A 26,768-nucleotide genomic window follows, 5' to 3' on the forward strand; every position below is an offset into this window, starting at 1 on the left:
TTTCTGACCACCCCCTGCTCACCAAGAAATGGAATCATTTAACCCCTTTGGTGAATGTGGCCTCATTTACTACAGGATTCCCAGCACCTAGTAGACTGTTGGCTTATAAGAAACACTAGAATTCTTGTCTTGATCAACCAGATTTTATGGGAATGATAAAGGCCACCATTTATGGGACCCCTAATGTGTGCCAGGCACTGTGATGAGGATTTTACATCATTATCTCGTTGAGTCCTCCCAGTGACTACGTAAACTAGGTCTTACTAGGCTCATTTTCCAGATAAAGAAACTGAGGGTCGAAGAAGATTAGTAACTTCTTTGAAGTCACGCAGCCAATAAGGGCAGCTTGGGAGTTGGTCCCAGTTCCCTGGGACTCCCAAGCCATGTTTTTCCCACCATACCGGTGATTCCGAGCCCTGATGCACATAGCATTACCCAGGAAACCTGAAGAAAGGTCAGTACCAATGGCCATCTGACCCATTGACTCAAGATTTCTGGGTGTGGATCCCTGGGATCAGTTTTTGTTCCAAGCTCCCAGGTGTACATCCAGGGTTGAGAACCACAGTATGATACCAAAACAAAGCCAAATACTGGCTACAAGTTCTAGATGTCCTGTCTTAGCCTTGTAAAGAGAGGGGGGAGGGGAGAGGAAGAGAGAGAGAATTCTCCCATCCCATGTGTGTTTTCACCCTTCACACAAATTAATTTTTAAAAATTCCCGGTGACTTTGACTTTGAAGCAAGGAGCTGAAGGCTGTCTTGTGTTTTCTGCATCCCATAGAGCACTTGACCCAAGCCTCTGCCCATCTCCTGTGCTCAATAAATATTTGCTTAGTGAATTGAAAAGCTGGTAAATTTAAAAGGAACCTAACTCAGGCTGTGTTGTGTTTTATGTTTTATTGATCACTCCTTCTGTCCCAAAGGCCTTGAATAGAGAAACAAATCCTACCTTTGGTTTAGTTTAGGAATTACAGTCACTTTGGTGAGGCAATACGATTCGAAATTCACACAGACCATACAGAAGTCTGTAGTCTGTGGAATCTCTCTGAAACTCCCAGATCCTTACCAGGTGCCTCTGCTGGACATTTAAACATACTCCCTAACCACCTTTGTTTGCGCTTACTTAACTAAGCGTTTTTCATTTTGGCACATGTGACTCTTCAGTGAAAGTGTGCAGTTTTGAGGAAAGAGAGATCTTCTAGGTTAAAAAAAATTTTTTTAATGTTTATTTATATTTGAGAGTGAGAAACAGAGCATGAACGGGGGAGGAGCAGAGAGAGAGACACACACACAGAAACCAAAGCAGGCTTCAGGCTCTGCGCTGTCAGCACAGAGTCCGACGCGGGACTCAAACCCACGAACTGTGAGATCATGACCCGAGCTGAAGTTGGACGCTTCACCGAGCCACCCAGATGCCCCGAGATCTTCTAGGTTTTATATCTCCTTTCACAGTGCTTAGAATGTTGAGCTGTGCACATGGGCACTCAGAATTTCTGCTAATCGGATGACCTAGTCATGATCACTTAAGATTTCTTTGATGAATATGGAACACTTAGCGGCTTCTCGGTGATCTCCCCAGACACTGGGAGACTTGGAGGTGGTGGTGGTGAGGAGCTAATGTGAACGTGTGGTAAAAGATGAGGGATAGGAGGCACATAAAATTCATCTCTTCAGCCATCCAAACACACCGACTCCCCACCCCGGGTGCTGGGACCATGTCAGACACAGGGAGGACAAAGCACCCAGTCTCTGGCTGTATGGATTTTCCAGTTTCACAGGAAGATGGTCTGTTTCTTACATTTAAGTTCAAAACCACGAGCTGGGGCTTTCTGCCCAACTTTTTGGGTGCTACTGGAATAATTTGGGCATTTGGTTTGGCATCCTCTGTGGGTTCGTTAAGGTGACGACTACACGTATCTTCTCTTCCATTTTACTGTGAACTCTTTAAGAATGTGCATTTTATTTTTTAAAAATTTTTAATTTTTTTAAAAGTGTACGTTTTTAGACCTTCCCTTTGTACCCCAGCGCCTCGCATGGAGTCTCCACGGTGAGTACTCAGTGAGTGTCTATAGATTGACTGAATGGATTTGCATTTTTTGCTTGGTTTTCTTGGAGTCTAAGTCTTTTGCCTAAGAGCCATAGCTCCTCTTGGAGCACTGCTGAATAGACAGTCAGTAGTTTTACAGAATCTAAAAACACACAGCTGGCTTGTCCTAAGTGTGTCTGAAGCGTGTCCGGGGTGGATTTCTAGCTCTGACGAAACAGATGAGTGAAATGAGTGAAGGCAGAGCACTCTGATGATGTGTTGTGATTTTCGATTTAGGTTTTGGTGTGTAGGAATGATTTGGTTCCTCTATGCCCCCTTTTCTCCCTCCCTCCCTTAAATTCATATCCCCCACAGACAGTTTTGGATACTCTGTACTTGGAAACCTCTTCTTGAAATAGAACTTGTTTTTTGTTTTTTGTTTTTTTTTTCTCTCCGCAAGGATACCCCTGTTGCTTTTGGTTTCAGGCGCTGGGTCTGCCCTGGCTCTGTGTTTTATTGTGTGTTTTCTCTCGCAGCTAAATGTGGTCAACAGTGTCAGCATTTCAGAGGACATCAAGCCCTTACCAGGGCTTCCTGGGATTGGAAACATGAACTACCCATCAACCAGCCCCGGATCCCTGGTTAAACACATCTGTGCCATCTGCGGGGACAGATCCTCAGGTACATGTAGAAGCAGATGTCACTCTGGGGTGTCCCACACAGTGAGGGTCTCAGAGATGGCACCTGGTCCACTAACCACCTGGCTACATTGTACCCAGTGGAAGGAAAAGGGCCTTTTCGGATGGTCCAGCTTGGGGCCCAGGCTGTAAGTTTCTGCCGCTGCGCTCGTAGCCGGAAATCCGGATGAATTTAAAGTATGGTTTCGGTTTTAAGGATTGGCTTTGCAGGAAGCCCCTCCGTGGAGTTACTGTGTTGCATGAGTATCTGGAAGAGAGAAGCTGTTCTGATCAGTAGGTGTCTCTTTAATTGTTTTTATTTTATTTTATTTTTTATTTTTGTAATGTTTATGTTTATTGTTGAGAGAAAGAGAACAACAGAGCACGAGCAGGGGAGGGGCAGAGACAGAGGGAGACACAGCATCCGAAGCAGGCTCCAGGCTCCGAGCTGTCAGCACAGAGCCCGATGCGGGGCTTGAACTCATGAACCGTGAAATCCCGACCTTGGCTGAAGTCGGACACTTAACTGACTGAGCCACCCAGGCGCCCCTCTTTAATTGTTTTTAAATGTTTATTTATTTATTTTTAGAGAAAGGAGGGGTAGGGGCAGAGAGAGATGAGAGAGAAAATCCTCAGCAGTCTCCTCCCTATCAACACAGAGCCAGACTTGGGGCTCGAACTCACGAACCATGAAATATGACCTGAGCCAACATCAAGAGTCGGACACTTAACCACCTGAGCCACCCAGTCACCCCCCAAGATCTTTATGTCATAAGCCTGCATGTCATATTATGCTATAGAGAGCATACACTAATTTATTCCTCCAACAAGCAGTAGCATCTAGAAAATCCATAACTCAGGTTCCTCGTCTGCTTTTCGGTGGGGCTCCCATGTCCTTGGGCCTCAATTATGGGGAAATATTAGGAAGGCTGAGGTTTTTTTCCCCCATTAGATAATACATCACAAGCATAAATATTTTTATTTATTATGTATACTTAACGTCTTGAATGGAGACAGAACATTTAGCTTAACTAAACACAAGAGTTGCCTTGATAAAATAAATGTAAACAAAGCCTCGGGTCAAGACTTTTCTTTTTTCTTTTTTTTTAATATGAAATTTATTGTCAGATTGGTTTCCATACAACATCCAGTGCTCATCCCAAAAGGTGCCCTCCTCAATACCCATCACCCACCCTCCCCTCCCTCCCACCCCCATCAACCCTCAGTTTGTTCTCAGTTTTTTTTTAATGAAATTTATTGTCCAATTGGTTTCCATACAACACCCAGTGCTCATCCCAAAAGGTGCCCTCCTCAATGCCCATCACCCCCCCTCCCCCCTCCCCCCTCCCCCATCAACCCTCAGTTTGTTCTCAGTTTTTAAGAGTCTCTTAAGCCTTTTCTAATAATGCTCTCTGGAATTAGCCATTCCAGAGAGTGCCTTCCAGAGGGAAGACACGAGGAAGGGCACATTCATCCTGCTTAGTCTCCTTCCTGGGATCAAGCCTGCCGTCTCTGTCAGTTACCCTTTGCGGTCCCCTCCCCGGGTCCAGGTGATGTGCCAGTGTCCCTGGGGGGAGAGTCCGGGGGCTCTCTTGGATGAAAGATCCAGACAAACACAAGGATGGTCTCTGCAGCATTCATTTTCTTTTCTTTTCTCTTGTCTTTTCCTGGGAGCAGGAAAGCACTATGGTGTGTATAGCTGTGAAGGCTGCAAAGGCTTCTTCAAGAGAACCATACGCAAGGACCTCATGTACACGTGCCGGGATAACAAGGACTGCCTCATTGACAAGCGTCAGCGGAATCGCTGTCAGTACTGCCGCTACCAGAAGTGCCTGGTGATGGGCATGAAGAGAGAAGGTGAGGCCCCCGTCTCCTCGGGGGAGACCACTTTGCGATTTCTCCAGGACCTGCGGCCGGGCGCCCCCTGCCCAGGCAGCGAGCGCCCCAGAGCACAGAGAGCAGTGTCGCCTTCCTCCTCCCCCACTCACGCATCCTTGCCCTGGAGCTCGGGGGACGGTCCCCCGGTCCCCCGGCCAGACCCTGTCCCTGGCTCTTCCCAGCCCTGGGAAGCAAGTCCTCGAGTCGGTTTCAGGGTCCCGGAGCGCAGCCCCACAAACGGAGCCTCAGTGCCTCTCTGGGAGGAGCTGGCCTCCCACCTCTAATCCTCACCGGGGAAGCCTGCTGGGTGGAGTCTTCTCTCTGGGCGTTTATAATCCAGGGGCTGCCACAGGTCCTCTGAGACTGGTATATTCCGTGGTGTTGCCGGCAATCAGACTCGGCCTCCTCATTCAGAGACCCGCACGTGTAACTTCCACGTCTTTCCAGTTTACAGTGTGGCTTAGCTGGGCTGTATGGAATGAAAAAAAAAAATCTGAAAGTGCTTTCTGTTCATTTAGAAAATCGAAAAGGCTTTCTGTTAAGTAACACAACTAAATCGAATTGGGCAGTTAATTAACGCACGAACTCAGGCAAGTACAAGTGTACATGGTGAGCCTTCCTAGATTCAGAGTGAGGAAGTCTTGTCTCTGTCTAGGAACTAGGCACAAGGCATTTAGTCAGTCCCGGGAGACTCCTCATGCTTGAAGAACTTCTTTTCTCTGAGGAGAGGGGAGGGTGACTGAAAGGATCCACAAAGAGAAGGTTCTTTGAGCCCCTTCTAGGAGAGAATGCTACCAAGAAGGAAAGAAATGGCAGGCCTAGCATGTCTGAGGTAGACAGAAGGGGCCCTTTAGACTAATTAATAGCCCTCATCATTCTACAGCGGGGGAAACCAGTATGGACTGAGGAGGGGAGTTTTCCAAGGTCCCAGAGGTAGGTGACGAGCCCAGAGTGGGTCTTTGTACTCCCAGATCAGAGCCCATCTGGAGTCTCCCCTCCTCCCGGGGTGCAGAAGGGTTCTGGTACGAAGATGGCCCTCACTCTGTTGTCTGACAGCAATCTCAAGGGGGCAGACCCAAACCTGGGCTCCTGGTAATCTGCCCTCTTAGCCTGTTTGTTGCACAGTCCTCTCCATTTTAGGAAATAGCCAGTTTTTCAGTTGCTCAGATGAAAAACCGTTGGATTCCTCTTCCATGTGGGTGAGGAAACCTTGTCTCTCCCCCAGAATATGTCCAAAACGTCACCACGTCTCATGACTTTAACATAGCCAGCATAACCCAAGCCATTGTTACCTTTTGTATTAATCCACCCGGACTCCCAAGAACTCCCCTTGCGTCCCTCTTTGGCTTCCTACACTCTTCAGAGCAACCAGTGAGGCTTTGAAGAAGTGGGTCAGGTCAAGCCCTTCCTGTACCAGAACCCTCCAATGCCTTCCCTTCTTCCTCAGAAAAAAAAAAAAAAAAAAGCAAAACCTTGGTTATGACTTCAAGGTTGTACATGATCTGACTGCCCCATGTCTCTCTGGTCCAGCCTTGCTGGTCTCTGCTGGGCCACCAGGGAAGCTCCTTCTGAAGGAGTGTGGCACTTACAGTCTCTCTGCTTAGAGTGCCCTCTTCCCAGGTACCTCCATGGCTCCCTTCTTCTCCACCTTTAGACCTTTACTCCACTGTCAACTGTCTAGAATTGCATCAGCCACCCAGGACACTTCCTAGTCTGTTTCCTGCAGCGGTATCACTGTCTAACATGCTTACTTACTTAGTCTACTATCTGTTTCCACCAAGGCAAGATTTTTTTTCTGTTCCCCCCATCACTGCTATATCACCAGTGATTAGCACAAAGGAGGCACTTCATAAATAATTGCTGAATGAGTGGATGAGTAGTTTAAACTGAATATTGGAACCAAAAGTTTTATTAATGCAGGAGCTTCTAAAAGGACTCATCCCTCCCTTCCTCCCTCCACCCACCCATCCCTCCCTCCATCCATCCTTCCATCCACCCATCCATCCCTCTATCCATCCTTCCATCCATCCCTCCATCCATCTATCCATCCTTCCATCCATCCACCCATCCATCCATCCATCCCTCCATCCACCCATCCATCCCTCTATCCATCCTTCCATCCATCCCTCTATCCATCCTTCCATCCATCCTTCTATCCATCCCTCCATCCATCTATCCATCCATCCATCCATCCATTGACCCATCCCGCCATCCCTCCCTCCCTCCCTCCACCCATCCATCCCTCCATTCATCTATCCATCATTCCATCCATCCACCCATCCATCCATCCCTCCATCCATCCACTCATCCCTCCATCCATCCATCCCTCCATCCATCTATCCCCCCACCCATCCATCCCTCCATCCATGCCTCCATCCACCCATCCATCCCTCCATCCATCCCTCCATCCATCTATCCATCCTACCATCCATCCATCCATCCATCCATCCATCCATCCATCCATCCTTCCATCCATCCATCCACCCATCCATCCATCCCTCCATCCATCCACTCATCCCTCCAACCATCCATCCCTCCAACCATCCATCCCTCCAACCATCCATCCCTCCACCCATCTATCCCTCCACCCATCCATCCCTCCATCCATCCCTCCATCCACCCATCCATCCCTCTATCCATCCTTCCATCCATCCTTCCATCCATCCCTCCATCCATCTATCTATCCATCCATCCATCCATCCATCCATTGACCCATCCCGCCATCCCTCCCTCCCTCCCTCCACCCATCCATCCCTCCATTCATCTATCCATCATTCCATCCATCCACCCATCCATCCATCCCTCCATCCATCCACTCATCCCTCCACCCATCCATCCCTCCATCCATGCCTCCATCCACCCATCCATCCCTCCATCCATCCCTCCATCCATCTATCCATCCTACCATCCATCCATCCATCCATCCATCCATCCATCCATCCCTCCTTCCATCTATCCATCCATCCATCCATCCATCCATCCATCCATCCATCCATCCAGTATTAACTGAGTGCCTGCTTCATGCTCATGTCATCCTTGCCTTCAAAGAATCGATGATCTTATAGAGCAGAACACATGAGGAAAAAAATCAGCTGGTGGAGGCTGTCTTCTCTTCACCAAGATAGAATTGATACTCCTTAAGCTTCTGCCACCATGATGGTCAAACATAAGATTAATGACCCCAAAGAAAGTCTCGCATCAGCAAGAGCTTGTTTGCTGCCAGGGTCGCATTTGCCTCCCAGGACAGATAAGTTTCAGGTTGACTTGGAAAAATAATGGTTTTCCTGATGCAGATGAGACTGAGTTAAAGGAAGGTGAAAGCCTTCAGTCAGAGAAGTGGCCATTTCTATTGCTTCACCATCTGTCTCTCAAAACTCAGCCTCAGCAGCCCTCAGCTCCATTACAGTCAGAGTGGTTGGTGCACAGGTCACATGGCGGGAAGTGTGGCTCTTTCATTAAAGTAAGGCAGACAGGGACTTGTGGATTCTAAGGGCCTGGGCAGTCCTTCCTTTAAACTTGGCACTGTTCTGATTCTTTCACGGACAGGTGTCTAGTTTTGGCTTCTGCATTTTTGAGAAGAATGTGGAGAAACGAGGAGTAATGAAGAGCTGAGTAGTGAAATGTAGGAGGGGAAAGAGGCTCCTAGAGAAATTTCTAAAGGAATTGGTACTATTTACCCTGATGAAGAGAAGACAAAGGAGCAAATCCATTCCTCATCTGGCTGCATGAAGGGCCATTTCCAGAAGGCTGCCTGACAGCCTTTCCTTCACCCCTATCGTTTCTGACCTCAAGGTACAGAACTGGGGGCTCAGGTTGGACACTGCCTTGAAGACAAGAATAACAAAATTCTGGAACAGTTAGCTGAGAGAAACTATCAAAAACAGGTAGAAAAAGATGGAAGTAGAATGGGCTCGGAATGTGTCTGCCAGAAGCCAGGGGCCAGGACCCATTGCCTTTTTAGGGTACCTAATGGGGAAGCCGGAGTGGCCATTGATATTCTCGGATGTGACACCTTTGTTTCCTCAAAGAGGAAACATAGATTCTAAGAGTCTGGGGAACTGCCTAAGCTTCCATGGGGAGCTAGTAGCAGAACTGATACAGGACTGGGGCCCTCTAACTTCCAGGCGACCACACAATCCTCAGGGGTCTTAGGCGAAGTCCGTTTCCATGATATCTGGTCATTTAATACAGTTTGGATAGATAATGGACTACTTCTGTGGCAATTAGTGGGTAGTATTCGATATCCCCATGAGCCCTGTGTGGTCTTTATTAGTACCACTAGCCCAGAGCCTCAGAGGTGGTACAGGGGGGTGAGAGGTGGGCTCAGAAGGCCATCAGCCTGGGTCTACATGTTGGCGCCATTTTTTCTTAGCTCTGTGACCTCTGGCAGGTTACATAACTACTCTGTGGCTCATAGTCCTTGAGAGGGTGATTATGGGGATTAAATGAAATATCATCTGTATAAAGTGTTGAGCATAACTCCTGACAGAGAAAAGAATTCAATAAATCTTGGTTATTATAGAGCATGTCCAATAAATACATGTTGGGCTAATGGATAAAGTCCTGTCCCAAGGCAGGAATTTGGTACCATGTTAGATCACCCAGTGTCCCCTGGATATATCCTGAAGTATGTTGTAGGGAGGCTCAGAATGTTGGCCACATCGAAGGTTTCTTCCAGCAACAGATATATGACTCCTCTTCTGTGACAGTAAGATTTACGGCACGGAGTGGAGAGGGGAAGAGCAAAGGATCCCTCGCTTAATGGCAAGATTGGAATTAGAATCTAATTCCCAGAAGCCAAGGTTATTTCCTTTGAAGCTTGAAGGTTATTCTCCTTCCGTGTTACAAATCCACAGAAGAAATCAGCTGAGGACCGCGGAAGGAACTTCACTGAGTTTGCTTTTTCCCCGTCTTTTAAAATCGAGGCAAATAGAAGCCTATTAACCTATCTTAAAGAAATTAATACCAGAGGCGTTCAACTTTAACCAGCAAATCCAGCTGATAATATAAATACATATGTGTCTGTATGCTGTCCGAGAATGAAGACTGACAGAGTGGACAGGAAGGAAGGATGAGGGAGAAAGAGAAACTAGGAGTTGGAGGAGACATCTAAAGGCTCCTTGGACTCCAAAGTGCATGACTTTTGCTCTCTTCTTTCCTAATTTCTCTTCATTCTCTCTCTCTTCTGTTTCTTCTTTTTGTCACTGCCCTCCTTTATTCTCTCTTCTATTTCTCCCTCCACTCCTTCCTTCCTGCCCTCCCTCCCTCCCTCCGTCCCAACCACTGAATATCATTCCCATCTTGAGGATTTTTTATGTGTCTCTACTGGAGACTTTGGAGTGTGAGTTGTGTTTTTGTAGGCATAGCCTTCTCTGACCTACCTTGGAAGGTCACTGATATCACTTGCATGACAAACTGGATGTCCAGCATCTGATTCCAGCTCATTCTACAGCCTTTGTGCCATCGGGGGTGGGCCCCAGGGGAGGAAAGGACAGAAGCTGAAGGGTAGAAGTTGCTAGTGAAGTAGCTATCACTGAATTCCAGATTAGCCACCGGCTTCGAATATAATTTTATTGATTCTTGGGATTAAAAAAAAAAAGCATACCAATATTGAATTTTGCTCCTTAATACTGGGGAAAGGAAGATGGAAACCACAGCTTTGTAGATTATGGAAACTAACCCAACAGAGAGTGTTTGTCAGTGAAGAGGACAGAATTGGCAAGAGGGTCTGCCTGGCATAGCGTTCTGGGGGTTAGAACGAAGTTTGGTAAAAAAAAAAAACAACCCTAAATTTGGGGAGGCTGAGATGATTCCAGCCCGCACCTCTGCCTGCCTACCCTTCCCCACCCCCCAAACCAGCCGCTGATTCTGAAATGTCATCTAGGTGACATTCCTCCACCTCCTCACTTACTAAATACCCTCATGGCTCCCTGAAGATCTTCCCTGACAAGTCGGATCAGGTGATGTTGTGTTCAGGCTGGTGCATTAGGGGCAGACCTAATGGGACGTGAATGCCAAGGCTGATGCATAGGACCTGACAGAGGGATTTTCCAAGTAATGTCCTTGCCACTTAACTATCGCATGCCCGCAGCTTATTAGAGGTAGCAGCTAGAGGTAAAGTCCAGGAGACTGAAGAGAGATCATGGAGAACGTGGCTCATTAAAAGAGAGGGCAGAATCAGAGGTTATTAAAATTTTAAGTGCAGACTTTTTAGACTGGTCACCATAAGGAACAGGAAAGGATGCGAACTAAAAAACCCACAGTTCTGCCCACGCATAAGCCAATCGCTTTCCTTTCTTTGTTTTGTCTGTCAACATCGCAACCCCTCTGGTCAGGGACCGCAAGGATACCCACATGACAGATGAGGAAACTGAGGCTCGGCTCCGGTAGGTAATTCGCTTTCCCACAGTTGTCCTGGGCACGTGGTAACATCTGCCTGTCCTCTCGTGTGCCAGCTGTGCAAGAAGAAAGGCAGAGGAGCCGGGAGCGGGCCGAGAGTGAGGCCGAATGTGCCAGTAGTGGCCATGAAGATATGCCTGTGGAGAGGATTCTAGAAGCTGAGCTTGCTGTTGAACCAAAGACGGAATCCTATGGTGACATGAATATGGAGAACTCGGTCAGTGGTCTTAGACCTCCACCCGCCTCCCACTTCTTTCTTGGGCTGGAGATGGGCGAGGGGTGGACAAGAGTCCTGGAATCTGCCCCTCACAGGGCTTTGGGTTTGTTTTTAGACGAACGACCCTGTCACGAACATATGCCATGCTGCTGATAAGCAGCTTTTCACTCTTGTCGAATGGGCCAAGCGCATCCCCCACTTCTCTGACCTCACCTTGGAGGACCAGGTCATCCTGCTCCGGGCAGGTAAAGGACATCGGGGCTTGGGTTTCCTTGGGCCAATTGCTTGGGCTGCCATTTTGAAATTACCCTTGGGATCCTAAAGCAAGTCACCCAATGAGGCTGTAACCGATCCAAGCCGTGTGCCGTGTTGAGGAAAGGATAACCCCATCCAGGGTTGGTCTTTATGTATTAATTATAGGTTCTTAAGTTTGGGTGGCCCTCCCCCAAACCTTTTATTCCCAAATGAAACATTGTTAATGGAGGGTGAGACTCTTCTTCTGTGTAAATTTTACCGTGGTTTTATAATTGGCATTTAATTTTCAAATACAGTCAAGTCAGTTTTATTGATGACAGTCCAAAGCAGTGTTGTAAAATTGGAAAGTAGAGGTTTTCCCATTTCACAGGTGAGATGAGAGAAGCCAAGGATTTTTTTTTTCTCAAGCTTATTTATCCAGGGTTCCTTCCTTTTTTTTTTTTTTTTAAGTTTATTTATTTATTTTGAGAGAGAGAGACAGAGTGTGAGCAGGGGAGGGGCAGAGAGAGTGAGAGGGAGACACAGAATCCGAAGCAGGCTCCAGGCTCTGAGCTTTCAGCACAGAACCCAATGCCGGGCTCGAACCCACGAACCATGAGATCCTGACCTGAGCCGAGGTGGGATGCTTAACTGACTGAGCCACCCAGGCACCCCCAGGGTCCCTTCCTATTTTCAGATTCTGTGTGCTATATTCTCTCTCGGCTTCCATTTCTGGAACATTGTGCAGCTGACATGTGCCACCACTCTCCTCTGTCACCGCGCCAGCAGGGAAATTTCATAAAGATTGGCTAAGCATTGGAAGCCAGTCCCCTCATTTCATCCCTGTTAGATAATGAAGAGTCTCTGAGTGTTGACTGAAAGCTACACGCTGTGCTGGGTCCTGCCAGACAGCGAGCACCAAAGAAATAAAACTGAGTTGTCAGGTGCTGGGGGCAGAGGTATCCTCACTTTATCCACCGTGGCAGCTAACATGTTGACGATTACCTGTGAAATGTTCAACCCGTATTTGTCGCTTGACTGGGATGGGGGAGGAGAAGTGTCCTGATCCTCAAGCTGCCATTCTGAGCTGTCCTGGGGGAGACTGGGGGGGAGGGGGGGAAGTGCAGGGCCATGAGTCAGGGGACCCCCGTCTTATCCTGTTTCTTCACTCATGAGCTGTATCGTCTGGAGCTGGTTTTTAACCTCCTTGGATTTCTGTTTCTGCTTTTGTTATACGGGAGCGACAATTCGTGCCTTGGATGATGATTGGTGAAGCGAGAATGCGGTCAGTTTTCCCTCAAGGCCTCCTTCTTCTCCTTGCAGGGTGGAACGAACTGCTAATTGCCTCCTTCTCCCACCGCTCCGTCTCTGTGCAGGACGGCATTCTTCTGGCCACCGGCTTACATGTCCACCGCAGCAGCGCCCACAGCGCTGGGGTCGGCTCCATCTTTGACAGGTGGCTCTCGTCTGCTTCCAGTGCGTGCGTGTGCGCGAGCGTGCCTGTGTGCGCGCGTGCGTGCCTGGGCGTGTGTGCCTGTGCGTGTGCGCGTGCGTCAGGTGCCGTGGGCGTGTGGGTGTGTGGACCTGTGGGCAGCGCTGGGACGTAGGATGGTCCACCCACACATCTGCACGGGGCAGGAAGCGGAGACCATGGAACACATCGGAACATAGACCAAGGAAGGAATGACAGGTGGCTCTCGTTTGCTTCCAGGGCGTGTGTGTGTGTGTGTGTGTGTGTGTGTGTGTGTGTGTGTGTGTGCGCATGCGTGGATTACAAGAAAGGTTGAAATGACGAGATGGAGGTGGAGCCAGGCAGGGGCCAGCACGGTTGCTGGGGCAGGAGGGCGAACCTGTTACCTCTGCGGGTTTCCAAAGGAGAGACTGGATCGTTGACATGACCTGGGGGCGGGGGGGGGGGGGGGGGGGGGGGAGGTTGAACTGCCAGGGGGCCGGGATGGAGGTAAGCAGCCAGGACCTGACTTCGGGAGTCGCGGAAGATGAGCTGAGGTTTTTGCTGGACTGGGTCGCAGGGTCTCTGGAGAAGGGCCGCAGCAGGAGCCCCAGCCTGGCGTTCTGAGCCTTAAGCGGTGCTGAAGGAAATTGAACGCATGTGATTCAGAGAGATGAACGGAATGAGTAGGGATGAATGGTGTGGGGCAAGGGGACGGGCAGCCGGTAAGCCTATCTGGCGAGGATAGGGTTGAAAATAGCCTCTGGGCCGGGGGCCGGGGCCCTGTGGCCCCTTCCCACCCTCCGTTGTAAATGGATTTCCAGGCCACGTGAATGTCCACCCAAGGCGTCTCTACTCCCTCCCCGCCCTTTCCCACAACACGCAGAGGCCATGCAGGGACCAACATGGTCTTTGATGGACTCCGCCGTCGTCATGGAGATTTCCACCCTCTCCCTGGAGGCTGCCCCCTGCTGTGTCCCTCTAGCCGAGCCACACCCTCGCCCTGCTTAGCCTGTTACCTTTCTACTGACTTTCAGTCCTCCAGGCTGCCTTTCCAGCGCCGCCCAACCACCCCCCCCCCCCGACCCCCAGAGTTCACTGCTTCCCCCTCAGTGCTCCCTTGGACTTTGCTCACCGCTTTGTGTCGCTGCGCGTTGCTTCCCTGTTTCCTCAGTGAGACTGGGAGCTCCTCGAGCTCGGGGACGGCACCCTCTTTGTCTCTGCGCCCCTAGCACCTGCCGCATCATCTGGGACACGGGATGGGGACATAAGGAGCGTGGGGTGCGTGCGTCTCATCCGCCCCTGGCCTGGTGTTCACGGTTTTCTCATCGCCTGTCATTGTGTCCTGTGAACAGAGTCCTGACTGAGCTGGTCTCCAAAATGAAAGACATGCAGATGGACAAGGCGGAGCTGGGGTGCCTGCGGGCCATCGTGCTGTTTAACCCAGGTGACTGGGCAGTGGTTCGCCCTCCTCCGGGCTCGGCCGCGGTGCTCCTGCGTTCTGACGTCCCCCATCTCAGCTGAGGCAGAGGAGGCAGGGCCGGGAGTCGATCCTTCGTGGTTCCGACTCCTAGAGCCTGTCTTGCGGGTGTCTTGAAGGAGCACGGAGTGTGCATATTTGGGGACAAGTGGGGAAGGCGACAGTGGCCCGGGGTCATGGTGAAGGAGGTGGTCGGAAGGATCAGATTTGGCGGATAGTTTTAGGCAAAGCTGGTGGGGTTTGCGGAGGGATTAGAGATAGAGTGTGAAAAGAGAGGTGTTAAATATAATTCTCAGGGGTTTTGGGTTCATTTTTCCCGAGTTATTGTGAAAATGGAATTTTGTTTGCTGAAGTGGGGGATCCTAAGGGTAGGGGGGGTAGGAATTAGGACTTTGGACAGGAAAACCTCAGGTGGACATGTAACAATGTGGATGGAACGAGAGTGTATTGTGCTGAGCAAAATGAGTCAGTCAGAGAAAGACAGATACCGTATGATTTCACTCATATGTGGAACTTGAGAAACAAAACAGATGAACACAGAGGAAGGGAAGCAAAAATAAGTAAACACAGAGAGGGACGTGAACCAGAAGAGACTCATAAACACAGAGACCAAACTGAGGGTTGCTGGAGGGGTGGTGGGTGGGGGGGATGGGCTAAATGGGTGATGGGCATTAAGGAGGGCACTTGTTGGGATGAGCACTGGGTGTTTTTAAATTAAAAAATCAATCTCTGGGGCGCCTGGGTGGCTCCGTCGGTTAAGCTTCCGACTTCGACTCAGGTCATGATCTCATGGTTCGTGGGTTCCAGCCCCGTGTCAGGCTCTGTGCAGACAGCTGGGAGCCTGGAGCCTGCTTCGGATTCCATTTCCCTCTCTCTCTGCCCCTCCCATGCTGGTTCTCTCTGTCTCAAAAATAAATAAACATTGGGAAAAAAAAACCTATTACTTAAAAAAAAATTTTCAGATGGATAATAGACATCCAAGAGTAGCTGTCCAGGAAGCTAGTGTTCATGAGTCTGGGACTCAGAGGAGAAGTCAGGGCCGGAGATGTGCCTTCGAGAGCTGTCAGCCTCTACTGGGCACACGAGACTCTGAGACAGGTGTGAGCTCACATAGGTGGTCAGTGAAGTGAGACAGAGAAGGGGGCTGGGCAGAGGTGGGCCCAGGGGTGCACCCTCACGTAGGGGCTGGAGAGAAAAGGAAGAACCAGCAAAGGAGCCCGAGACAGGCCAGTGAGGGGCAGCGAGAGAAGTGGAGGAGTGATGTCCTGGTGGCCCAGGGAAGAGAAGCGATTCAAGGAGGAGGAAGGGATCGGCTTCCTCACATGCCGCTGGGGGTCAGGAGAGATGACCGTTCAGAATTTCATGGTGACTTCTGCACAGGCTTCAGCCCAGGAATCAGGCGGTTCGTTAGCTGATGCGGCACGTGAGTGGATCTGGCTTTTGTACCATCTCGTCATTCAGTCTGGGCTTAGCACATGGGAGGCACTCAGTAAATGTGGGGATGCAATCGTTCTAGAATGAGCGAATAGGGTAAAACTCTCCTCCTTGGAGTCGGTAGTGGCTGCCTTTGGCGATCAACAGGGTTTTCAGCCTTTGCTCCAGGAGTCTATTGGGTGGACTGGGCACAGAGAGGGAGAGCTGGGGGGCCCAGGGGACCAGCTTGGTGTCTTTCACTGTTGTTCCCCACCCAGCGCGTCTCTATCTAGTAACTCTTGGGGCAGAGGCCAGAGTGAACGGGGACAGCCTCTCTGGAAGGGTGTCCACCTGAGATGTGTCCCCACAGGCTAAATCAGTCATCTTTTTCAGATGCCAAGGGTCTGTCCAACCCCTCGGAGGTAGAGACTCTGCGAGAGAAGGTTTATGCCACCCTCGAGGCCTACACGAAGCAGAAGTATCCGGAACAACCTGGCAGGTGAGAGAGAGAGAGAGTGCAGGAAGAATCTAATGGCCACGGTGAGGCCTCTTCCTTGCCCTGCATACATGGTAACGTGCAGCAGGTGCCGTCTAGGGTTTTCAAGTGTTCTTTAATCTTTCTTTTTTTTTTTTAATTTTTTTTCAACGTTTTTTATTTATTTTTGGGACAGAGAGAGACAGAGCATGAACGGGGGAGGGGCAGAGAGAGGGAGACACAGAATCGGAAACAGGCTCCAGGCTCCGAGCCATCAGCCCAGAGCCTGACGCGGGGCTCGAACTCACGGACCGCGAGATCGTGACCTGGCTGAAGTCGGACGCTTAACTGACTGCACCACCCAGGCGCCCCGAGTGTTCTTTAATCTTTCTAACGAGCTGAAAGCTGCCGAAACATTGCCTCCATGACACCGGAGATCCTGTCCTGTTCGCCATTCCCTGATCCAATGTTATAGCCTAAAGCAGTGCCGGGCACATAGTATAGGGCTGTAAATGTTGCCCAGACGAGCAAATGCAGAAATGAAGGCGGGTCTCAGTGTCTCCAGTTTCTAGCAAGGCACCAGGGCCCGGAAAGGGTAAGGCACTTGCCCGGCATCATGGAGCTGGTGTGCAGTGGGGCTGGGAGGTGAACTCAGGTCTGTCTGGCTTCAGAGAGCTTGTGCTTTCCAGGGCCGCTGCCTGGCTTTCTGCTCTGCCCCCGCGGGACAAGATGAATCCTACATTTTGGGGGTATATATTTTTCCAGTATTTTTGCGTGTCAGTGCATGCGTGCACAGAAACGTGCATTTACAGACATGAAATGGTACAGTTTGGTGTATTATTTCCCTTCTCTTAGCCGTTTTTAGCTACTTTATCAGATGCCGAAAGGTACAAAATTATCATTTTCAGTGATTCTGTAACGTTTCACGGGGTGGACGGATCTTAATGTATTTAGCCATTGGCCCGTGGAACATTTAGGTTGTTTCCGCTGAATGTTACTTTCAAAACTTTGGAATTTACCCCTTTTCCTAGCAACGGGCCTGCCAGGGGGTCCTGGCTGCCTCCTTTTTGGCTGGACTGGGGTGGGACCTGGAAGGGCAGGGAAGGGGGTGTAGAGGCGGGGCCCCCTCGTGTCCCCGGGGTGTGTCCGGCACAGCCTGGACAGAGGGGGACCACCCTGAGGATGAGCAGGTGCATCGGGGATGTCACTTGGCTCAGGCAGGTAGGTAAGCGTGCCGAAGGCTGGTCACCTCTGCTGGGCAGGAACAGGTGGAAGGAGGGCCGGGCACAGCCGGGTGCTGTCCGTGGTACTGGGCTGCCACTCCCTGGAAACACTTTGGAAGTGCGCTTTGCTCCAGCGAAGCAGAGATGGAACTGAGGAGGACGCAGGCACATTGTCTCTTGCGCGGCAGGCACCTCAAAGGCTGTGGCTGCCGAGCACGTGAGGGAGGCACACGGCGTCTGTCCCCAGGGCTGTGGCCCTTCACGGGCGTGTTGGTTTCCAGTCCCGATCTCAGCCCCTAAGTCAGGGCCAGTCAGCTGAGACAGCAGTCCCCTAGTGTAGTTAGCATTTTGTGGGTTGTAAAACGCAGGCATCTTTAGAGCGAACGATACATTTTCAGAGTTCTGTCTCAGCCTCTCTTTGTACTTTACAGAGAAGCCATTCCCTTCATCTAATTCCGTAAAAGTCTTTCGTGGTAGAGTCAGGACCAGGAGCTCAGCCTTTACCTAAATGGCTCTTCCTGCTTGGGGATGCCCTGCAGAACTTTCTGAAGGGTTGTGTGGCCTTGGGATAGACTTTAATTTTTCTTAAAAAATTTTTTTAACATTTATTTTTGAAAGACAGAGACAGAGCATGAGCAGGGGAGGGGCAGAGAGAGAGAGAGAGAGGGAGACACAGAATCCGAAGTGGCCTCCAGGCTCTGAGCCATCAGCACAGAGCCCAACTGGGGCTCGAACTCATGAATCACAAGATCATGACCTGAGCCAAAGTCAGATGCTTAACTGATTAAGACCTTTAATGTTTCTAGGTAAAGAAGTAATCCCGATTTTTTGTAGATGGTGCCATTTTATTTTTCTTATATTGCCCCATTTCTTTGAAACTTCATGTGGCCTGAATATAGAAACATACACGTTTTCCAGGAGCATTAAAATTCCAACTTGAAACTCCCCCCGTGAACTCATGTTGTGACGCTCCGTGAAGAGCCAGCCTGACCAGAGTCTCTGATATCAGGCCAGGGTGACCAATAGCATTTCAGTCCTTGTCCTTTCATTGGAAGTTATGAGTGACTGGATTGCCAGCTATTATTAATAACATTAAAAATCAGCTTTATTGGCAAAAAAAGGATTCTGAGAGATGGAGAAGGGCCACCGAGGCAAGTTGGAAAACACAGCAAATCGAGGGGACCCAGGAGGATGTGCAAATGTTAGGGTAGTTCACACACAGGCCTCTCTCCCTGCGGTGAAGCTCACAGCCAAGGTCCTTGGTTGTACAGGAGTGTGCAGCACACGCACGTGAGTGCATGCGTGTGGGAGAGAGTGCACGTGTGCGGGCACGTGAGAGTGTAGGAGAATGAGTGTGCGTAGGTGGGCGTGTGCACAAGCTCACGTCTGAGGGTGGGTAAGAGGGTGAGTGTGTGCACACACGTGTATATGTGTGACACGTGTGAGGCAGGTGTGGGTGAGTGTGTATAAGGGTGCGTGAGAATGTGTGAGTGGGTCTACCTAACGTGTGTCAGGCGCGAGTGTGTGTTCGCACACGTGTATGTCGTGTCCCTACACTGCCCTAGGGAGCGAGACTAGTATATTCCACGCCACTCTCCTCCTGCTTAAAGGAAGCACCTCCTTCGTGTTGGTAACAACTGCTTGCCAGCTGGTAACAAACCTTGGTGACTCCCCGCCCCCCGCCCCCTCCCCCCTCCCCCCGCCGTGGTCTGTTGGGGGAGGGGTGGTGAGAGGAAAGGCGGACTCAGCCGGGGAGGTAAGGGCCGCCGGCCCCGCCCTCGGTCACCTCGTGTTCCAGAACCTCCACGAGGCCTGGCGGTGCCCCAGTAGGTGCCCCCACGTGCACGTACGTGAGTGGCGACGGCCACCACAGGTCAGCACAGCCGTGTCTCCTGCTCCGTTCCGGCATCCCCGCAGACCTTCGCAGGCAGCCCGCGGGCGGGGTGGGGACATAGGGAGCCCCAGCTGGTTGGTGGGAGATGAGCCAGAGCCTGGGCCTTGCTCCTGCCCGGGATCCGGGGACGTGGGCGCAGATTTCAGAACACTCTCAAGAGGCCACAGGGTTTGGCTTCCCCTTTAAAAACTCCATTGCGGGGGGCACCTGGGTGGCTCAGTCGGGGAAGCCTCCGACCTGGGCTCTAGGTCGTGATACCACAGTTGGTGAGTTCGAGCCCCGCGTCGGGCTCTGTGCTGACAGCTCGGAGCCTGGAGCCTGCTTCGGATTCCGCGTCCCCCTCTCTCTCTGCCCCTCCCCTGCTCGCGCTCTCTCTTCCTCTCTCTCTCTCTCTCTCTCTCTAACATAAATAAACATTAAAAAAATTTAAAAGCCCATTGCTGAAGCTTCCTAGGAGTAGAGCTTGTCTAGCCGCCCTAGTGTCCCCTTCCAGGCTCTCTGTCGCACGTGGGCTGGTCGGGGAGACCAGACGAACTGGAGTGGCCACCCGGCTCCTGACGCCCTGTCGCCCCCCCCACCCTCCACCCCTGCAGGTTTGCCAAGCTGCTGCTGCGCCTCCCGGCCCTGCGCTCCATTGGCCTGAAGTGCCTGGAGCACCTGTTTTTCTTCAAGCTCATCGGGGACACGCCCATTGACACCTTCCTCATGGAGATGTTGGAGACCCCGCTGCAAATCACCTGAACGCCCCCAGCCGCAGCCCCCCCAGCCTGGGACTACCCCTGGGCGGGTGTGTGTGGACCCCCCCACCCTGCACACGTCCCGCTGCCTCCCGCCCCGACCCTTTCCCGTTCCAATAATGTGATGCTTACAATAAAGAAACCTTTCTACACGTGCGACTTTTATAGGTGGTTTTGTACAGATGTTCAAGGAAACCCTTCTTTGCAATCTGAGGGGCTGGGGATCTTTCTGGAAGTTCTTGGAAAAACTCACCAAGCCTCTGTACATATAATTGGTTTAAATTATTTTTTCACTTGCCATGGAAAGCAAACGAGCGAATAATAAAATAATATATATGATGTTGACATTGCCTGGAGCACGGGGTGTGTTATTGTTATGGGGGGAAGTTTTCTCAGCTGTGGGAGGAAAGTTGTTAGGGGCTGGGGAATGGGGGTGTGGCCCTGAAACGGTAAATCAATCCCACAGTTCGGCAGCCTGAGTCTAAGCTGTCCCCAGCCAGCTTAGCCCCTGGCGAGAGTGGTAAGACACATTGTCTTTCAGAATGAGCTCGCTTTGTTTTTTCTTTCCTCCTTCCTCCTAAGAATAACGAGTACAAACAGCCTTGTCCTGTTTGAGAGCAGTTGAGCATAAGGCCACGAGAAGATGCTATCTGGATGGAGGAAGATTCTGGGATCAGGAGAGTTGATACGGGGTAGTAACAAAGGAAAGGAATTTTCTGTTGTTAATTGGCAACATTAGCAAAAAGACCAGAGAACATCTAATTTGTTTTCCATCATTATCTGGCCCTACATAGCCTATTCTTAAAAGGGAAAGAGGAAACCTCTCCCAGCATTTAGCCTCGGAGTGATTTCCTTGTGGTCCTAGAGTCCTACTGTCTGCTGGACAGTGAGCTCCTTGAGGGCAATGTCTGATATCACAGCTAGACTGCACACACACACACACACACACACACGTATATATATATCCCATCTTCTTTGAGTCACCTTCCTGCCATCCACAGGAACAGGACTTAATGGATACACAAATCTGTGCTGTGCTTTACATGACACCTGCTAGGGCTGTGCAGTGTACAACACGAACAACTGCACATGTCAGGCCTACTTACCTTCTCTGTACACCAGAACCTGACCCAGGGTCTTGCACACAGCAGACACATAGCAAATGTGTGTTGTTGAATTGGGGTCCATGTAACTGGAAAGAATTTCCTAAAGGGCACTGTGGATGACAGTTGCTTTATTCCCCATCAACACCTTGTCCTCTCAGAACACCCTAGGGCTAACTCTCCAGTCCAAACACATCCGTCAGTGGGCACACAATTTTGAGAAATTAAAATTGTTTTATTCCTGGGGAAAGTGTAGGGATCCTTTATCCTTGGACATTAAGCAATGGAATTAAAATCTTAATTATGCTGTCTCTCTTTTTTTTCCTTTTCTTTTTTATCTACATTTTCTGTGAACCGTGATGAAAACGACTGGGGTTGTGGGGTGACTAAGATTTAATTGCAGATTTAATTGACCTCCCCCTGCGGCCAGCGTAGCTCACTGGAAACGTTCAGCTGCATGTGGCTTCCAGGGGAACTCAACATGGCCCGCCATTCATGGTAACATTCGTGGTAAGCCGAGCCCTGTCCTCATCTTTGATCCCTCCCGCAAAGAACCGTGGCTGTTGCCTGGAGCAGAGTTCAGCCTGATGGGGGCCCAGCGGGGGGGTGTCTGTGCACCCGCCAGGTGGTGTCCCCTGAGCTGCCACCCACAGACACTGAGCTTGGCCAGAGACGGGCAGGTGTCTCTTCCCGGGCTGGCTCTGTGACATCCGGGGCCCCAAAGGCCACCTCCTTCCTGACCCCTTCCCCCTCACACTCCAAGACGAGCGACTGAGTGCATGTTCGATCTTCTTTCAGGCTCAACTCCGCAGCAGCCATGAGAAGCCTCCCCAGGGAGAAACCTCTCCTCCTTCCACTCACCTGGTCACCGGAGGAGTCGGCCGTGGAGACAGCACGTTGTCCCATCGGTGCCGACTAGTGTTTCCTGAGTGCCACAACCCAGGCTGCTGACACAGGTAACAAAATCGAGGGACTCAGCCTTGTGTTGCTCGGGGTTTTCGTAGAGACAGGGCCAAGGTGGCCAGAGGTTGGATGCTGGATGCAGCCAGCTAGAGTCTGCTCCCGGAACTACAGGCTGGTCCTCCTGTGTTTGCGGGGAAGTTGCTCAACCTCTCTGGCGCCTGTTGCCTTTATTTGTAAATGTCAGTAATAATACGCACCTTATAAGGGTAAAAAGATAAAAGGATGCACAGAGTCCAGTGTGAGGGCACGTGATTTTGCACAAGACACGGTCGGGTGGGTCCTGACTGTGCCTTTCGTGATGGACTTAAATCTCACTAAGCCTCAATGAGCTGATCCATAAAATGGGACAATTCTGTTTGCTCTGGGGTTTTTGTGAGGATCATGTGTAAGAAAACGCGTGTGAAGCTTTTATCACATTACCTGGCATAGAAGGGTAAAGCAAAGCTTTCAATTAATTTCCTTCTGGAGGGTGAGACCGTAGTCAAAACTGGCATCCCGGGTTTCGGGGATGACTAGAACGTCCTCTTCCACAACCTGGTCAGGATCGCCCAACGTGTTTGTACACAAGGAACCAGAAAGTTCTGGTTTCTAGTCTGGGTTAACACTTTTCTTCTCGTTTGTACCTTCCTGAGTGCAATGGCAGTACGTCCCCCTCCCCGCCCCCGTCCCCCAGCACGGCTGACAGTGTAGACTGCAGGGCGAGCCTTGTGGGAGCCGGGAGGACCGGGTTCCAAGGAAGCTGCCGGGGCTCCCCGCGAGGGCTCCCCGCGAGGCTGTGGGTGTCCTGCCAGCCGCCATCAGAATTTCACCTCTGGTCTCAGCGACTCGGGCAGGTGGCTTAACCTTAGTTTCTGACTTTGGGAACTGAGACAGATAATGGCACCAGGCTCTTGGAGAGAACCAAGCGGGGTGATGTGATGAGCTCTCAATTAACTTCACTTACACGATTATCAATCCAAATATTTCTACGAGATTCCTGCTCCGAAAAGAAGGTCCTAGACTCCAGGGACAAGCCTCCCCCTCACGCCTGACCCCTCTCCCCCATGCCTCCACGCCTCAGCCCCATAGCCACCCCCCACGGCAGCCCCTCCCCCCCCCCACCCCCCCACCCCCCGCCTACCCTGCATCCGTGGCACCGTCGCCCCCTGCCCCCGCCTTCCTCGGATGGTCCATGTCACATCAGCGACAGCATCTCGTGACATTTCTGCATACACGCGCAGGGAGGACTGAAAAGCTGTCCCCTGCACAGCTAACGCTTCTTGGCCTTGACCACGCCTGTTCATATCGTTCAGCGAAACCAGCCAAATGGCATGTGATTATTGGTTTATATTACTTCTTTGCACAAAAACTTGCAGTGACTTCCTCTTGTCTGTTAAGCAGCGGTGGTCACCAGGGGGCAGTTCTGCCCCCGAGGAAGGTTTAGCGATGTCCGAAGAGATTGTCACAACTGGGGAGACCTCGTGGGTCTCCGGCCGGGCCCCTGCAACAAAGAGGCGTCTGGCCCCAAAGGTCAACAGGGCCGAGACTAAGAGACTGCTGTAAAGCATCACTAACGAACAGAAAGTCAAATGGCTCTTTCCTGGGTTTCAGAATTTTGGCTAAAGCCCCAAGGTGAGGCCAGGAGGCTCCCACATGTTCTAGAGGAATTACTAGATGCACCCACATGAACTTATTAAGATAGAAGAACTGATTCTGTAACTTTTACCTTAGATTTCTTCTTGAGCCTGTATTCAGAGAAGATTGAAATTTAAGCAGGAAGATCCTAAGAAGGAGGGGTGCTTGGGGGGCAGTGCTGTGGCTTTGCCCCACTCCTCCAGGTGGAGGGAGCCACCCCCCATACCCAAGCCGAACAAGGAGCACAAAAGACCCCTCCCTGGGACTGGACCTATAAGAAGGGGGTACTGATAGGAAGGGAGGCTGTCCCCTCCTCCTGGCTGGCTGCTTGCTCAGCGGCAGAAACCCCACGTTGCCCTGATGGGAGTGAGGGACTCGGGGATCCTCGTGAACACAGAGACCGAAGCCTTTCTCTTGACTAGAGAGCTCTGAAGACAGGAATCCATCTCGAGGGTGACGCAGGACAAGGGAGAGGGCGGCGGTGCGCGTTCCCCCGTCCTCTGTGCTTGGTCTGGTGGGGACGTGGCATTTTCTATGAGCCAAATTAATACTCCGCAAGGTAGTTGCGCTTAGAATATCCGGAAGGTACCAAGCTCAAGAGAACGCCTGTCAAGCAAGGCTGGGGGGTGGGGAGCAGTAAGAGGTTGAGCTATCGGGGGCAGTGACTTAGGGGTCAAACGGGGGAAGCTATCGCATCAGACGTGAGTCAGCAGTGCAAGTGCTGCCCATACCTGGTTACTGGGCGGGGTAGCGTCCCCCACGGGCCTCGTGAGGAACTCCCGTGTGGCCCTGGAGAGAGCCCCCTGCTGGGTGTTTGCCACGTGGAGGCCACTGACAACACTCCATCCTTAAGAGCTTCCCCTTCTTGCCATCCTTCCTCCCAGGCCCAGTTCCCCGGTTACAGAGGGGAGGACCCCAGGGAGGGGGAGGGAGGGGAAGGAGCCGTCAGAGAATTGCCCTCCTCTCCCACCACACCACCCCCCCCCCCCCATGCAGGTCCCCAGGCCAGCGGTCAGGCCCGACAGGACGAGGCTTTGGATGCGATGTGCGGTTGGCATCTGGAAAGGTCTCTGAACTCAGGCAAGCAGTGGAGGCCTCACCGAGCAGGCGTGGAGGCCGTGGCTGGAAGGAAAGAAAGGCTTTCCCTGCATGCATCCCAGTGACTTCCGTTGCTTCCCAGTACCGGCTGCGTTACCCAGAAGTGGCGCTGGGGGGCAGGCACCACCTTGGCTTTGCCTTCCTGGGTCACTCGGCCCTCAGCCTTGGCTGTCCCCTCGGACTGAGCCCAGGAGTCGGAGCTCCGCGGCCCAGTGCCTCAGCCACAGAGTTTTCGTTTCACCTCTGAGACCGGCCGAGGCTCTTTAGCAGGGCCGTCAAGGCTCTCCAGGGCGAGGCCCCAAAGAAAAACCTGCCAGCCTTCCCTTTCTTGCACATCCCACGGCGCACCCAGCTTTGGCCGGTTCAGCTCTTCCTCCGGCCCCTGGTGACTGTCTTCGCTGAGCCGTCCTCCCCCTGCACCACGGATGCACCTGCCCTTCCTGCTCCAGTCCAGTGCAGGTGCCACATGCCTCTGGCCCGTTTCCCGATCTCTCCATCCTTCTAATTTCATCATTTTTTGTGCCCGGATTCTGCACACGTCTACACTGTGTTTTACATTCTTGACTGGCGGTATAAACAATCAATTTTACTTGTAAACGCCTCGAGAACAGAGATCATGCCGGACTCAACTGTGTATCCACGACAGCTCTGAGCAGAGCGCCCAGCCGGGGCTTGGCACTCAATAAATGTTCAGTGGAAGCCTGTTGCGAGTAGCACGGTCCAGCAGGGAGCCCAGGAGCCTCCCCGCTGGAGCCGTCAGCCGGAAAACCAGCTTCCGGTGGATTGTTACCAGCAGGTGTAAGGTCTCCGCTGTCTGTCAAGTTACTCTTCACAGGCACAGTGAAGGCCCAAGACGTTGAGGCATGTTCTTGGCCTTCAGGGAACTTACGGCTGAGAAATGTACAAGGCACAAGGATCAAGGGCTACAATGATACGTTGTGTAGCACTTGAGAGCTTACACAGCACAAAAAGATCTGTGACTGTAATTTGGCCTGGGAGAAGTGGGCAAGAGAACTTTTGTTATCTTCATTTGTTTTAAAAGTTTATTTTGTGTGACAGAGAGAGAGGGAGAGAGAACGAGTGGAGCAGAGGGCGGGGGGTGGGGAGGGGGGCAAGAATCAGAAGCAGGCTCTGCACCGACAGCAGAGAGCCCGATATGGGGCTTGAATTCATGAGCCATGAATCATGACCTGAGCCGAAGACCAACGGAGCCACCCAGGCGCCCCTGTTATCTTCATTTTAAGGAGGAAGAAAGTAAGGCACTAGAAATTCAGAGACCTGAGCCAGGAAACGCATGGTGGGCAGTCCGTGGAACTCAGCCCCTGTCACTGCCCATACGTATCAAGCACGACCCCGCCTCCAACATCTTTGCACCTGTCTCCTCCGCTAACTGTATATTCCGTGCCCAAGAAATATCTGTACATAGGGGGACTGGCATAAACAATGAACAAACAGAAAAATAATACGAAGGGTGTTTTTAAATCCATACGGAACCTGGGCAAAGGAATCGCATTTAGCTTTGAAACCTTCTTTAAGACTTTTGCTACAATGATATATATATAGATAGATAGATAGATATAGATATAAATATATAGATATAGATATCTATATATATATAGATATATAGATATAGATCTATCTATCTATCTATATATATATTTTTTTTTTTTTGGAAAGTCCTCTTTTACATTTATCTCCAGAGCTGCTTTACAGGCCCCCTAAGAACAATGATCTCATGGTTCTACCTTAAAAGCTCGTCCAATAACAAGGACAAGAACTCCCGCGTGACCCAGATAAACCCCACCCTACGTCAGGCCCCGGGCTAGGAACTTTCATACCCACCTCATCTATTTAATTGATCAGGCTCTGAATGAGTCTTGGCTGTTTC

At 51.1% G+C, this 26,768-nt stretch overlaps 1 protein-coding gene across 8 annotated transcripts in view; it reads left to right on the forward strand.

Annotated features, from left to right (window-relative positions):
• RXRG (retinoid X receptor gamma) overlaps positions 1 to 20,447 on the forward strand; it is a 45,300-nt gene extending 24,853 nt beyond the window's left edge. For all 8 annotated transcript variants that reach the window (XM_058701777.1, XM_058701778.1, XM_058701774.1 and 5 more), the window contains 8 exons: positions 2,562 to 2,706; positions 4,380 to 4,559; positions 11,036 to 11,196; positions 11,312 to 11,441; positions 12,754 to 12,886; positions 14,236 to 14,327; positions 16,167 to 16,272; positions 19,959 to 20,447. In XM_058701777.1, the coding sequence (XP_058557760.1) occupies positions 2,562 to 2,706; positions 4,380 to 4,559; positions 11,036 to 11,196; positions 11,312 to 11,441; positions 12,754 to 12,886; positions 14,236 to 14,327; positions 16,167 to 16,272; positions 19,959 to 20,106 (1,095 nt within the window). In that variant the 3' untranslated portion in view covers positions 20,107 to 20,447. The remainder of the gene's footprint in view (positions 1 to 2,561; positions 2,707 to 4,379; positions 4,560 to 11,035; positions 11,197 to 11,311; positions 11,442 to 12,753; positions 12,887 to 14,235; positions 14,328 to 16,166; positions 16,273 to 19,958) is intronic.
• The last annotated feature ends 6,321 nt before the right edge of the window (positions 20,448 to 26,768 follow it).

The sequence above is a fragment of the Neofelis nebulosa genome, chromosome 15 (assembly GCF_028018385.1).
Source record: "Neofelis nebulosa isolate mNeoNeb1 chromosome 15, mNeoNeb1.pri, whole genome shotgun sequence".
Classification (NCBI taxonomy): Eukaryota; Metazoa; Chordata; class Mammalia; order Carnivora; family Felidae; genus Neofelis; species Neofelis nebulosa.